At 36.1% G+C, this 14,172-nt stretch overlaps 1 protein-coding gene across 1 annotated transcript; it reads right to left on the bottom strand.

Annotated features, from left to right (window-relative positions):
• Positions 1–11,641: 11,641 nt before the first annotated feature.
• On the bottom strand, positions 11,642–13,432 carry LOC128244361 (heat shock 70 kDa protein 12A-like). Its single transcript, XM_052962375.1, has one exon. It carries the CDS (start codon positions 13,430–13,432, stop codon positions 11,642–11,644), a length of 1,791 nt encoding a protein of 596 aa, XP_052818335.1.
• Between the last annotated feature and the right edge of the window lie 740 nt (positions 13,433–14,172).

Genomic DNA, 14,172 nt, shown 5'->3' with positions numbered 1-14,172 from the left:
TTGGATTATAGAGTCTTAACACGTTAGTTTAAGAATCACTCAGAACCAGCTGATTTTAGTACATTCAAATAAGTCATGTAAGATAACTGGTTCGATTATACCAGAGTGGGTGCAACTGACTTATTATCGGTTTATGAACCGTCCGTGGTCTAAAAAAAACGGTTAGTCGTTCCTTACGTTACTGGTGTCTAGAAAGGTTTGGTTTACATACTTTTGTAAAGTAAAATACGAATTAATGTATTCCTCCATGTTGCTAAGTTTGGCTGCGCTAAATGACACGATCGTGGATGAAGATGTCACGCGAGTTTGAGGTTTCCCAAACTAAAAATGGGATGAAAAGTTTTCGGGTTGAAAAAGTCCTGTAAACGACTACAGTCGTAGATAGCGTCTCGCTGCTTTTTTCTCTCTTGTTACTTTTTTGTACTTTGTCATAATGAAGAAACTCGCGGGGTCATGATTACGAACAGTCTCAAGTCTGAGTTTAGACTCAAGTGGTAATACTGCCAATATTTGTTTCATTGTAACTTTCTGTTCGAAATTGTACAATTTATTTTTGTTAAACGAATGTTTGATAAAGAAAGTTCTTTGTAATTTAATCAAAAGTACCGTGATTCTAGTAGTAGTAGTAGTAGTGGTTGGGGTGGTGGTGGTAGTAGTAGTACAATGTAGTAGTAGTAGTAGTAGTAGTAGCAGTAGCAGTAGCAGTAGCAGTAGCAGTAGCAGTAGTAGTAGTAGAAGTAGCAGTAGCAGTAGTAGTAGTATAATTATTATTTGCAAAACGGCATGGATTTTACCGGGCTGGATTAATTTACAAGTTGACTGATCTTTTCCTTTGTTTGCAGTGTCAAATATCGTGAAAAATACAAGTTTAAAAGCCAAGCCTGACACTCGTCAAATCTTTACCTGATTTTTGTACACATCTGGTGTTGTTTAACAATTACCAAAAACCTTAACCACAATGTGAAGCTAATACGTAAATCATATTTTTTTAGCAAACCTGAACATAAATTCTTACCGGATCTGCTAGCACATGACTTCTGGTCTCAGTGACCGATTGGCTTAACATTCCCAAGAGTCCGGCTGTACCGTACAGTCGTGTTAAGGACCATGAAGAGCGTGTACAGGCTCAAATACTAATACTCCATTATTTCTCTCTATTCCCGGTACTCGAACGTTTAAGAAACCATTCATTATTGTTACCGTAACTATCACAATCCGAGATTCAAATTGCTTTTTATGGATCGATACCATTCCAACTGGCAAGGGCGGTTTTCACCCTTTCGACCACAACACGCGGGGATGTCGGTGGGGCCTAAGCCACAATTCAATCCACAATGGGTGCGGGTGACTCTGTCATGATAACTGAAACTGAAACTACCCCCCCCCCCTACACACACACACACACACACACACACACACACACACACACACACACACACACACACACACACACACACACACACACACACACACACACACACACACACACACCTCTTGTCCAAGAACACTATCTCTAAAGCTTAGACATTTGATTTTGAATTTTGATACACGTATCGTTAGCTAGAGGTCTTGATACTGCCGTTGTGACAGAAGTACTACACTAAAATGTTTATTAATCCCAGCTTCAACGGTGGTGAGGCTCTTTCATTCTATATCATTATTAAGTACTATGTGTTTTTTTATTAATTTGTAACTCTGTTTCATTGCGTTGCCATGGTAACATGTGTTTTAAGTTGCTCTTATACGGTTTTTGAGTCATTGTCAAATGCTGAAGTCTGCACTACGCCGCCATCGATGCCTCAAAAGCTATGGCACATTTCCGGCTGTCCTCGCCAGTTTGTCAAATAACACCGCCAGATGTTGTAGTTGTGTGATACTTCTCTTTGCCATGCCCATGTTCATATAGTACACATAATAAAACCCCCACATGCCAATCAGTCTGCAAACATGCTCTTTATTGGAGACTTAAAACATATTGACACTATCGACTCCAAGCCAAAACCAGGCCTATCGAAATGTTCAAGTGAGCTTCTAGTGTCAATATAGAAGACAAAAAATGAAATGGTAAGTCTTATATTATTGCGGTGTATATATAACACCCGATAGAAGGCGACTATGGCACGCCTATTAATATAACTATTTGAATAAGGCGGCGGGTTTGTGTCACAATCTTACCCTAACTAACCATACCCCTAACCAGAGTGACGTTTAAAATTAGCCCCACCGACGCTCAACCTACGTCTGTTATTGGATGACATTTAGACCTCACGTAAAATGACCATTAAGAGACCCTTTCAGTAAGAATTTTATATGATCTTCACCGATTTAGCTGCTGTATCCATATTTGCACATCCAAATTTCCACAGTTCGTTTGTGCTGCCTTATTAAGTAATAAAAGACTAACTCAAAGTTGTAAAGAATGTTTTTTATGTAGAACGTTTTGTCGTGTTCTTGTGTTGACTTTATCATTGTCATCGGAAATGCATGTTCACTCTGTTTCAATGCAAGTAGAATTTGCCGACACGGTCTGTTAATTGTAAAACTGACAGAAAATAACAAACATATGATTGATCATAAGGTTCACGGAAACTTTTCACAATAAAAGGAATAAGTCAAATAGTTTGTGCACATTCCTGTTTACGTGCGTAAAATATTATTGCTTTGTCAATAATTTCGATCAAATTTCAAATCTATTTGGCATTGGTTTTGTGCCATAATTACATAACACTCGCACTGGAAATGATCAAAGCGTAAACAAGTTTTTTGTTTATTCGAGTTTATCAAGGTCTGCCCGCGCCCAGTGTTATTTTTTCCTTTAAATCACTTTAATAACAGTCTACTAACAAAACTCATCAAAGATAATCATTTTCTTTGTCCAGACGCCTCAGATAAACAATACGTGGAGGATTAAATAACCATTTGATATGAATGTTTAAGGTCATATATTCAACTTAGGAACTGAATTAAAAGAGAATTCGTTTAAGCAGTCTTACAGCATGAACAATAGACTGACGATCCAGAAAATATAAGCTCTACCTCTTCAAACTGCAGCTTGACACAGATGAATAACTGGGTGAAATTAACTTAAAGGAAAAAGTAAAACGAGAAAAAAATGAAAAAATGCTTATAATTTCTAAACTTCTTCTAACCACACCTTTGCACAGCTGAGTAACTAGGCTTAACTAACTTAAAAGTAAGGAAAACGAAAAAATGACAAAATGATGAAAATTTCTAAACTTCTTCAAACCACAGCCTTCTAAAGACGAATTACTGGGCTTTACTAACTTAGAAATTAAAGTAAAACGAGAATGACAAAATGCTCAAATGTTCTAAACTTCTTCAAACCACAGCTTTGCACAGATGTATAACTGTGTTTAACCAACTTAATAGTAAAAGTAGAACAAGAACGAAAATGACAAAATGCTCAATTTTTCCAAACATATGTTATGAACATGTGAGATGCACGTTTCGAATGTCTTGTTATCTAGAAGAGTATGGATGGTGCACTCATGAGCATGTCAGACATGGTATAAGAGATAACCAAAGCCATAAACAGAAGACCCAGATTATTTTTCCGCCAGGATGAGTACATCTCAAGTATAGATAATATTCACAAAACATATTGGGAAAATTGCACTTACTAACACATAATCTGAATGTTTCATATTACTACGATTCCTTATCAAAATATTTAACGACGTAATAGTATACTAAATTTACTTATTTGTTTAGTGCTCATGACGGGATTAAGACAATGGCGAAGTGCGTACAATACGTAAGACACCTTTGTTGGGAGAGCCCTGAACTCTTGTGAACCTGTGATAGGTGATTAAGTCTGATTAATTTCTGGTTATGCTATTCTGCCACATTGAAACAAGAATTTAATGGCCGATTAAGATTGTTTTGATATTCGACATTTGTCAGGTTTATTGTTTAGTTGGCCATGTTCCATTGATAAGAGCAGATGACTTGTTTTCAATCAGATGACGCCTGGGCGTATCTTAAGTTCATGTCAAAGCCGATATAAAACTGAACACGCACAGATTCGTCAACAAAACTTTCAGAAACCTGCTAGTAAGACAACCCTACAAATCCACTGACTATTAAGTAGTTGGAAATTGCGTAAAACTGCTGAAAGAAAAGATAGTTGAAAAAATGGTCGGATATTGTGAAAGAGGAGACTTAAAATATCTACATCTGAAGTCTCTACAGAGTAACCGTCTTGATACTGACAGAGGAACATTTACTGTGCAGGAGTCTGGACCTATTCTTGCGAAACGAAAGAAAAAAGACGCGAAAAGGAGGAAGAATGTTAGACTCACGCCTATCCACGAAAACGATGAACGTGAACGGGAAATGTCGTTTAGTTCATCAGATGTTGCGATTTCTGGAAGTCCAGACAGCGCAGAGTTTATTGAGGGAACACCAGAACGGACAGCTCAGAGGGACGTTGTTTACGAACGGTCGGATACCCCGGTACGAAAATCATCTAACTCAAATCTTACTCTTGACTTTGATACGTTTGAGGAAGAACTTGAAAACATTCCAGAAGAGAGCCATTTTACAGTGCAGAGCGATTCCAGAGACATAAACGCGCTAGCGGACCTCCCTCCTCGACCGAAATGTAAGCTTAAGGTCCTTCCGCCAAGCATTACTGGCTCTGAACAAGCAAAACCTAAGGCAAAATTGTTAAAACTCAGACATAAGATCCAGAACCGATCCTCCGTTGACAATTCGGTATATAGACATGAACTTGCTGTTGCTAAGGAATTACAAAGAGTTGTTACGAATGAGACTATTCGCATAATAACAGAAAAGATGCGGCCTAAATCGGCGGATAGAGTTCGTGTGATAAGACTTGGGGACCTCAGTTCAACAAATAGCGGCTCAGTGCCAGATCTTCCATCTATTATCAAGAAAATTGCAAAACAGGCTGAGCTGAGGGATGAGGAAATTGATGCAAATAGACCGCGCGCACCTATACGCGAGAGTTCTTTTGACGACAGTGGGGCACTCTCAACACCAAGAGATGGTGCCAAGACCCAGAACTCTTTACGCGGAACGGATATTTCGTCATTTTACCATATGTGGGAACGGACAAGCAAAAAACGGCCTTTTGACAGAAAGGACGTCGATAAGGGGCCGAAAATACAGACTCACAGGAGTTGTATGTGCTCGATTAGAAATTGTGTTAGAAAGTGCTCTTTTCAGAAAAACAATGTACTGCCTCCGATTGTGTTGCCACATAGGGACAGTTAGTGATGATTCGGAGAGACTTTTCGTGCATTTACTTTGATTTATTTCTGTGGTGCTTTTTATTCTTTTTCATATATTGTACAGAAACGAGACGCCGTTCCGGTATCAAATATAACAATATCTTCAATGCCATATACTTTTCGAATTATATTGTTTGTTTACTCATTGCAGTTGTATTTGCTGATGTTTTATTTGTAAATACGAGTATCCCATCAAATCATACCATGACGAAGTGCCATAATTGGACGCATATATTTATCATTTGATAAATAAATAATAAAGAAACGCAATATTTTTCTGTTTTACTGAAATAAATTGTTTATCTTATTAAAGAAACACACATATTGAACAACGGATTTTAAAAACTGAAAATTATATACGAACTGAACAAACATTACCCTTTTAGTCAAGTTTTTGAAATATAATGAGAATAACTCTTTCTTGTCTGGTATATCACTTAAATATATGATAATGAGTATATAAATGCACGTTTAGGTGGATTCTGCAATTTGAATTATACTAGATAGCATAGTTGATCATAAAGTCGATTTGCTTTCAAGTTAGCTTAAAATTGTATTAATAACAAGTGATCCATAACAGGCGATAAAAGTTTTATTTGTGTTCGCAAAAAAATCAAGTTTTATTGACACGGACACAATTCTACTAGCAAATAACAATTCTGATATTGAATAAGTCCAGAATAAACGTAAGTGCAAGACTTCCAGATCGACAACTCTGCACTCTTGAAGCAAATAGTTCCCACTAAATAAGCGGTACTAAAATCTGATCTCACTGACATTAAAGCTATAAAAATGTAGATTTTATCAATCGCCATATTTAGAAAAGTGGCTTAATAAGCAAATAAAACTCTTTTAGAATATTTAGAACAAAAAAGGAACTAATTTTTGTCAAAAAACATACAAACGGCTACATCAAATTTGGCTTATACGATAGGTAAATTTACTTGCATTATCTTTATTCACACTCTTAGGGTTTTATAAATAAACCTTAGGCAAATTGTAAGGATTTGGTTATGATAATGCAAAAAAGAAAGGGAGTGTACACACACCTGACAATGTATTTTCAAAACATAGTACAAGTTCATGTAATATAGCAGGAAATTATGAGGATTGTGATAAACCATTCAATTTTATATACATCGTTCGGTGAAGTTTTATCAAAAATGAAATTTAATGCAAAATGGCGGCAAAAACTAGCGACAAACCTAGGTCAGCAACACTCGTCCAAAACATTAACAATGTTTGAAGTTTTTTCTCTATAGATAGATATTAAAAAAAGAACTGCGTACGGTCAATGGGTACTACTGGTAGTAATAAGATTCATATTTTCAATGGCACAAACCGGTGTCTATGACTCTAAAACATAGTTCACACCAACGTGTTTATAACTCTGAAATCATACTTCACACACAAGTGTCAATAGCCTGTAGACATAGGTCACACACAATTGTTGATAATTCATAGACAAATTTCACACACAAAAGGTAAATGACCCCCTAAAAAGTTAACACACACAAATGCTTCTAATAATCGTAGACATTTTTAACTCACAGAATCATAGTAAGAAATAGTTCACACACAAAATGCGTACCACATGTTTACATGTTTCATACACAGAATGATTATGATTCGAAGACTTAGTTCAAAGAAATATCACTGAAAACCAATTAGCGCAATATTTGTTATCAATATCAGATGAAATTGATATGTTATATACATAGTGAAGATGTTATCAATTTAAATATTAAAATTTGGTAAATAACTCTTAGTATATTTACAAAAAAGGAGGACATAGCTTTTTATAAAAATACACAAAAGAACAACTCAATTTTGGTTAATTCACTAAAGCAAATTAAGTTACAATATTTTGTATTCACACTATAAGATCTTCTCAAGTAAAATGCATGAAGAGTTTAACAATTTGTAAGAATTCGGTAAAATAATGCAGAAATGGTCACTCGTAACTTGTCCGAAAAAGGGCAAAATTCACCTTTTTTAAAATATCTTCTTTAAAACTTGATCATTAAACTAAGCAGGGAATAAGAGTGTGATTAATAGAACAATTCTTTATACACCCTTCCGTGATTGTTTTAAAAACCTCATAATTTAGGTCAGCACCGATCTTTTAAATGTGATTAAAATGACAGTTATCGTAGAGGGAACGTCGATGGTCAATGTATACTACCTTGTTATGATACGCACATCAACGTGCTTAAGGTGGAACGCGACTATGATTTTTTTTCGAGTTACTGTCTGAAAATTGGTATACGCATAGAAGAGCATATGCCCAGTTAGGGACTGTTTTTACTTTTTCAATATTTGGAACAGTTTTGAATCTACGAGTCTTCAAAATATGCCACTGACGTCAATTTTGAGACGTCTCTCATATTTTTGCGTTCCAGCTACAATAACCGATATTTTCATCAATTCTTCGTTTACAGCTATGAAATTTCAACGTCAAGTGCGTCTTGTGAAACGTTTACGTTCATATATTTTTCTTTCTCTTGTTGAACGTTATTGTTTCTAAATTCGTCTATAACGGCATTTTTCTAATCTTGATGTAGTCAATCGGTTATCGTTGTATAAAAACATTATTGACTAAATTTGGTAGTGAATATAACTCTTGAACATTTTCAACGAGGGTCATTTGTTACGCAACGGTTTGGGGAGGGTGGGGATGGTCAGTTCTTGACGTTAAAAAATGATCGGTCATTCTTTGAACAGAAAGAAAATGAGTCATGTGGTCAATATATAACGGGTCAAAATTGAATGATACATCGGCGTTCATTTAAAACACACTAAAATTTTAAAGTGAAACTCTTTTTCAAAATCAATATTCAACATGTATAACAAACAATTATTTTGACTGATAAACCCTTACATCTTACTAAATAATAAACTCATACAAAACATTATTCACTGATTACAATATTGTAACTGTTTATTTAATAGTAGAAAGCGCAAAAATGATTCATTTTTTTGGTGAATGCTTAAGGATTTACTATGGTCTCATATTTCTATCAAATTAAACTCGTTATTCTTCATAAGAACCATTGTTTTCGATATGTATTTATTCTTAAATGCATATTAAAACAATAGTATTAGTTGTGGTAAATCGTATTTTTGTTTAATACTTGCGTTTGCACTGATTGTAAATGATCACATTGAATAGTTTCTATTATCTCATCTTATAAAGGGTTGTTATAGTTCACACAAATGTACTCACATGAACGCACGTATACGCCCACATACTCGTACATGCACGCACGCCCATACACACGAACACGCACACGCACGCACACACACACGCTATGATATAATATATGTTCCAAATGGCTCAAAGAATGATCTTTAAGTTAATGTTTTTATAGCAGTAAAATGTTTAATTTTGTTAATCAATACAATGTTTGTTTTAATCCATAACGAGTTATTTTGTTTTCTTGACTTTACCACGTAATCAAAGCTTCTCGTGCGTACAAGCAACTTCATGAGACAACTTTCGGCGATGCATTCAATGCCCACAATACAGAAGCCAACATAGTTACCTCATCCCGCACTCAATATCCCTGCCGTGCGTACAATGGCTGTGCACGCGTGCGTTCATGCGTTCATGCGTGCGTGGGTGTGCGTGCGTGCGTGTGTGTGTGTGTGTGTGTGTGTGTGTGTGTGCGTGTGCGTGTGCGTGTGTGCGTGCGCGTGAGCGAGCGTGTGTGCATACATGCCTGTGTGTGTGTGTGTGCGTGTGCGTGTGCGTGTGCGCGTGTGCGTGTGCGTGTGCGTGTGTGTGTGCGTGCGTGTGTGTGTGTGTGTGTGCATGCGTGCTTGAGTGTGGGATGGTGTGTGGGGTGCGTTTTTACGCGTGCTTGCGTACGTGACTTTATTGTACGTTTTGTGCGTGTGTTTGTATGTAAGCTATAACAACCCTTAACAAAATGAGCTTAAAGTAACTATTTAATGATGCACACTTACTCTCCCATCTCAACTCAACTCAATATCTTAATTTTCCCCATGGCTGGACATAATCACAATATATCCAAACATTGATAGACATAGAACATAAATAATATTATATACAATAATAGTACAGTTTAAAATTATAGCATATTGGTGTCAAAATATTTATATAGGTAGGATATAGCTATATATTAGTATAGATAAAAAGCTTATATTCTACATGCAAATAAAATAAGTCTATTTATCTTCCGTGATAGTAAGGTCGTATGTGATCTGACGCTTGGATGCAGAAATCTTGTCGAAAACAAAGGTTCTTATGAGAAATACCGAGTTGATTTGAAAGAAATGAGCATCAAACATGTTTTTTTACATTATGAGATTAGGGTAGACCACAGTAAATATTTTAGCATTCACCAATAATTTTTTGCGCGTTCTGTTATTAAACACGCGGTAAAAATCTTGTAATCAGTAATTAATATTTTCCATAAATGCATAATTGAGTAAGAAGTTAAAGTTTTATTAGACAAAATTGATCTTGTTATACATGTTTATGCATGGATTTTGGATAAGCATGTCACTTTAACTATAGTTCATTTATAATCAGTGCTATAATGATTTAATAATGTTAACTATTCGGAATTCAACAGAAGAAAACAATGTTGAATTATCAATTTAGCTAAAATTAACAACAACTGTTATATGTTATTAACCAGTGGTTTATTGAAAACTAAGCTCTTATTAGCGTAAATAATAGTTCGATTTATGTCATGCTAAACGTTTTATAACAAAACGTAATGAAAAATAACAGGTATAGGGGTTAGATTATTTGATACTGCGCAAAAACGAATTCGGTGAGGTACCCTTATTTTGATATCAGGCGATTTGTAATGAAACATTGAATACATGTATTTAAAAAAATCAAAAATTAAACGAGCAGTTTTTTCAAGAATTAAAGAAAGGCGCACTTTTTTCAGCGAAACACGACGCCGTTTTTCCAGCGAAAAATGACGTTAAAGACGAAAAATAACGTAAAACAAGAGAACGAAAAATATATGAGAGTAAACGTTTTCACAAGACGCACTTGAGGTTTAAATTTCTTAGCGGTAAACGAAGAATTGATGAAACTATCGGTTATTGTAGCTTGAACGCAAAAATATGAGAGACGTCTCAAAATTGACGTCAGTGGTATATTTTGAGGAGTCATAGTATCAAAACTGTTCCGAATATTGAAAATGTAAAAACAGTTCCTAATCGGGCATATGCTTTTCTATTCGTATTCCAATTTTCAGACAGTAACCCGAAAAAAATTCATAGTCCCTGGACGCATTTTGAGTTAATGTGTAAAATTGGTGTATACATAAATCAGCCATAGACAAAGTTCAAATCGACATGCTTTTTCCACGTTGACATTTTTCACACACACACATTGCTTATGACTTATAGACATAGTTCACTTTTAAACATGCTTTATACTAGTTCAGTGTGTGTATATCACGTGATAAATTGCGTCATAAATGCTACGTCGGAAGGCAACATTTTGCTTCGAATGAAGACTTTAAACAAAGATAACTTGACTATTTCTTCACCATTTTAAATAAAACTTAGCGCAGTCTACGCCGCTTACGAAGCCCCGCCTTCGGTCTTTTACAAGAGTTTTAATGAAAGTTTAGTTTCTTAAAACACTTTGACAAACCTTTTCACATTACGGCCGTCTGACGGAGCACTGTCAAAACATTATATTATAAACAGGTTTGTCAAAGTGTTTGATGAAACTAATCACCATATCAAACTTCAGTAATAAAACGGAGGCGGGGCTCTTTAAGTGGCATTGGCTGCCCTTTGTTTTATTTAAAATAGTGTAGCAAAAGAAAAGTTATCTTTGATTTAAGTCTTCATTTTAAACAAAATGTTGCCTTCCGACATAACAACTATGATGTCATTTATCACGCGGTTTACACACACTGTAGTTGACATTTTTCAAACACAAACTGCTTATGAGTTGTAGACATTGTTCACATCGACATGCTTCATACTAGTTTACATGTTTCACACAAAAAATGCTTATGAGGTTTAGACACTGTTTACATCGACATGCTTCATACTCGTTTACATGTTTCACACACAAACTGCTTATGACTTGAAGACATAGCTCACATCGACATGCTTCATACTCATTTACATGTTTCACACACAAACTGCTTATGACTGGTACACATATTTTACATCGACATGCTTCATACTTGCTGACCTGGTTCACACACAAGATGCTTATGACTTGTAGATATAGCTCACATCGACATGCTTCGAACTAGTTTACATGTTTTACACACAAAATGCTTATGACTTGTACACATATTTTACATCGACATGATTCATACTCGTTGATTTATTTGCACACAAAATGCTTATGACTAATAAACATAGTTAACATGCATTTCGTGCTCTTGTCCCGTAATCTTGTTGACAAACTTCAACTGAATTTCATTTTCCAATACAATCAGTTGTTGTTCGTGGTGCAAACGGCTGGGCCACCCGCCCGTAGGAGGCGATATTTCAACGATTGCAACTCTGCTGCATTGTTCCTCCTTTGTGCAGTACTTTGGATCAGCTTTATCGGACTTCCAAAGAGATGTAAATCTCGTTTTGTGTTTCTCTTTTTTGTAGTCTGTTTTTGATTCTCTCGAAAACACCTGACCATAACGAATGATTTGTCCTTTTTCAATCAATTTGTGAAATACTTGATCGCACTGTGGGATTCCTTCATGGTAACATTTCAATTCTTGCGGATGGTTTTTCTCATCGAACGGTATCTTTTTGTAGAATCCGTATGTATATCTCGAACGCCTCTTTATGACGGATTGAGGTGAAATCCCCATCTTAAGCGCCCCTAACATAACCGAGCATTTAGCGTCTTGAAAGTGAACGACCCGAACATTTCGCTTTTTCATCGCTTTGTTGATGTTGTTTCTTACGTAGTCGGAATCTGAAAAACCACCTGTTAAGAGAAGCATCTCCACACGTAAGTTGTTGGCAGAACATTCGGCATGTTTTTCTGCAATAAACGAGGTTATATTTCCAAGCGGTCTATCAAAAAGATCTTTCATCAATTTATCGGACATAATTAATCCAGTATCTTTTTCGTAACGGAGCTTACTGTGAAACATTCCGGAGGAAATTCGCTCGTTCAAAGATTCTGCGGAATGCTCTTCAAACTCTTGAACAACAAAATCGACACTCAATATCACTTCTTTCGTCGTCGATCTGAAACGTACCTTTTCATCTTCAAAATCCTGTAACAACTTGTTGTATTTAAACATTTGTTTGTCTTTCAACCTTTGAATGCAATCGTTACCAAACAGGTTTTTAAGCAGCTCCTCGAATTGGAAATTAACATTGTATCCTCCGAAATGTGCTCCAGCCGCTGGGTAAAGCTCCATCAAGTTTCCGTCTACGAGAATCTCGTGCACACAAAGGTCAACCGTTCCTGCGCCGAGGTCAACAAGGAAGTATTTTGCGCCCGGTTCCAGGGGTTCAATAGCATTATTGCCCTTAGTTTCAATGCACCTATCGCGGATGTACATTGATGCAGCTTCCGGTTCGGTAACTAGCCGTATGTTGTTGACGTTCATTCCTGCATCCATCGCCGACTTCCTCATAAAATCTTTAAAAGAATCATTCCATGCCGATGGGAAAGTAATCACCCACATAATATCATCCTCAATGATTGGTGCACCAGCCCCGGGGTTTGCAATGACTTCATTGACTCGTTTTATTACGCATCTTTTCAAATAATCGAGAGCCCCCTTGAACACGCACAATGGATCGATGTCATGTCTCGAAGCTGTGTCAGTCAACTTCAGATGTTTATCTTCCACAGTCAGCGAGGTTTTAAAGTTTCTGTAGAAATAAACTTGATCTCTTTCGGCTGGTGGGGACCTGCTGTATTTGTGCAAGGCGTCCCTGCCATACCTATCAAAGTTCTTGTCAGCATCGAACAAAATACATGTTATCTCGTGTTTCTTTTCAAGTTCGTTTGCGTAGCTCGGCTTTGCGTCGTCATTGTCCCTGATTTTGAACGCATATACAGTAAAAAAAGTTCCGAAATCAATAGAGGCTACCACAGGAAACTTCTTTTCTTGCCTTGTCAATTCTTGACCATCGTTGTCGGCTTTAGCTCTTTGTCTGGATAGATTTTGTCCCATCCTCTTTCAATGTTCCAATTTAACAATGCATACGCAGGACAGTGAGACTCAGCCTATCTATCTAGTTCACCACTCGAACATATACTATTCAATATTTGCAAGGACAACCTAAGTACAATCCTACATAGCATGTTATCCTAAAGGCCTTATTAGTTCTAGAAATGATGGACTGGTAAAAAAATACACTGGTACAAATCAAATGGCGTCCAGTAATAATTTATAAAGAGATTTGTAATACCAGCTTTACAGGAATGTTACCGGAACTAGTTATATAGGCTATTGCTATTTTCAGGTGTTTATCATATAATAATGCCAACGGTCATAATTGAAGGTGTTAAAAAGACTTTATGGTAGATACATTAATATCAGTAATGTTTAATTCGCTAACGGTTACATATAGTTTCGTTCTGGTAATTGTGTGGATCTTAACTTCAGTTTAAGACGTTTAGTTGGTATGTTCTTACTTTAAGGTAAAATACTCATTGAGTTCAACAATGACCGTCTTATTCCTTTTCATTAATTTCATACAATTCTTAAACCAGAATAATTGCGATAGATCCTTGGCAAATTTGTGTAGTATATTTTCGATTTTATCTAAGCACGTACACCGTTTTGCCACTTTTAGATATAATTTAGTTGTATTCCCTAAAATAATCGGAAGATAATCAGTAGACGCATGGTTTTAATATGTTATCAGACAAAACAATTGCGTGTATGATAAAGTTTATCAATTTCAGAGG

Source organism: Mya arenaria, chromosome 8, assembly GCF_026914265.1.
Source record: "Mya arenaria isolate MELC-2E11 chromosome 8, ASM2691426v1".
NCBI lineage: Eukaryota > Metazoa > Mollusca > Bivalvia > Myida > Myidae > Mya > Mya arenaria.
Note: the sequence above shows the minus strand (reverse complement) of the source record. Positions and strands in the feature narration are given on the sequence as shown.

Excerpts from the sequence above, each read along its gene's own strand:
- LOC128244361 (XM_052962375.1), bottom strand. The coding sequence starts at position 13,432 with ATGGGACAAAATCTATCCAGACAAAGAGCTAAAGCCGACAACGATGGT.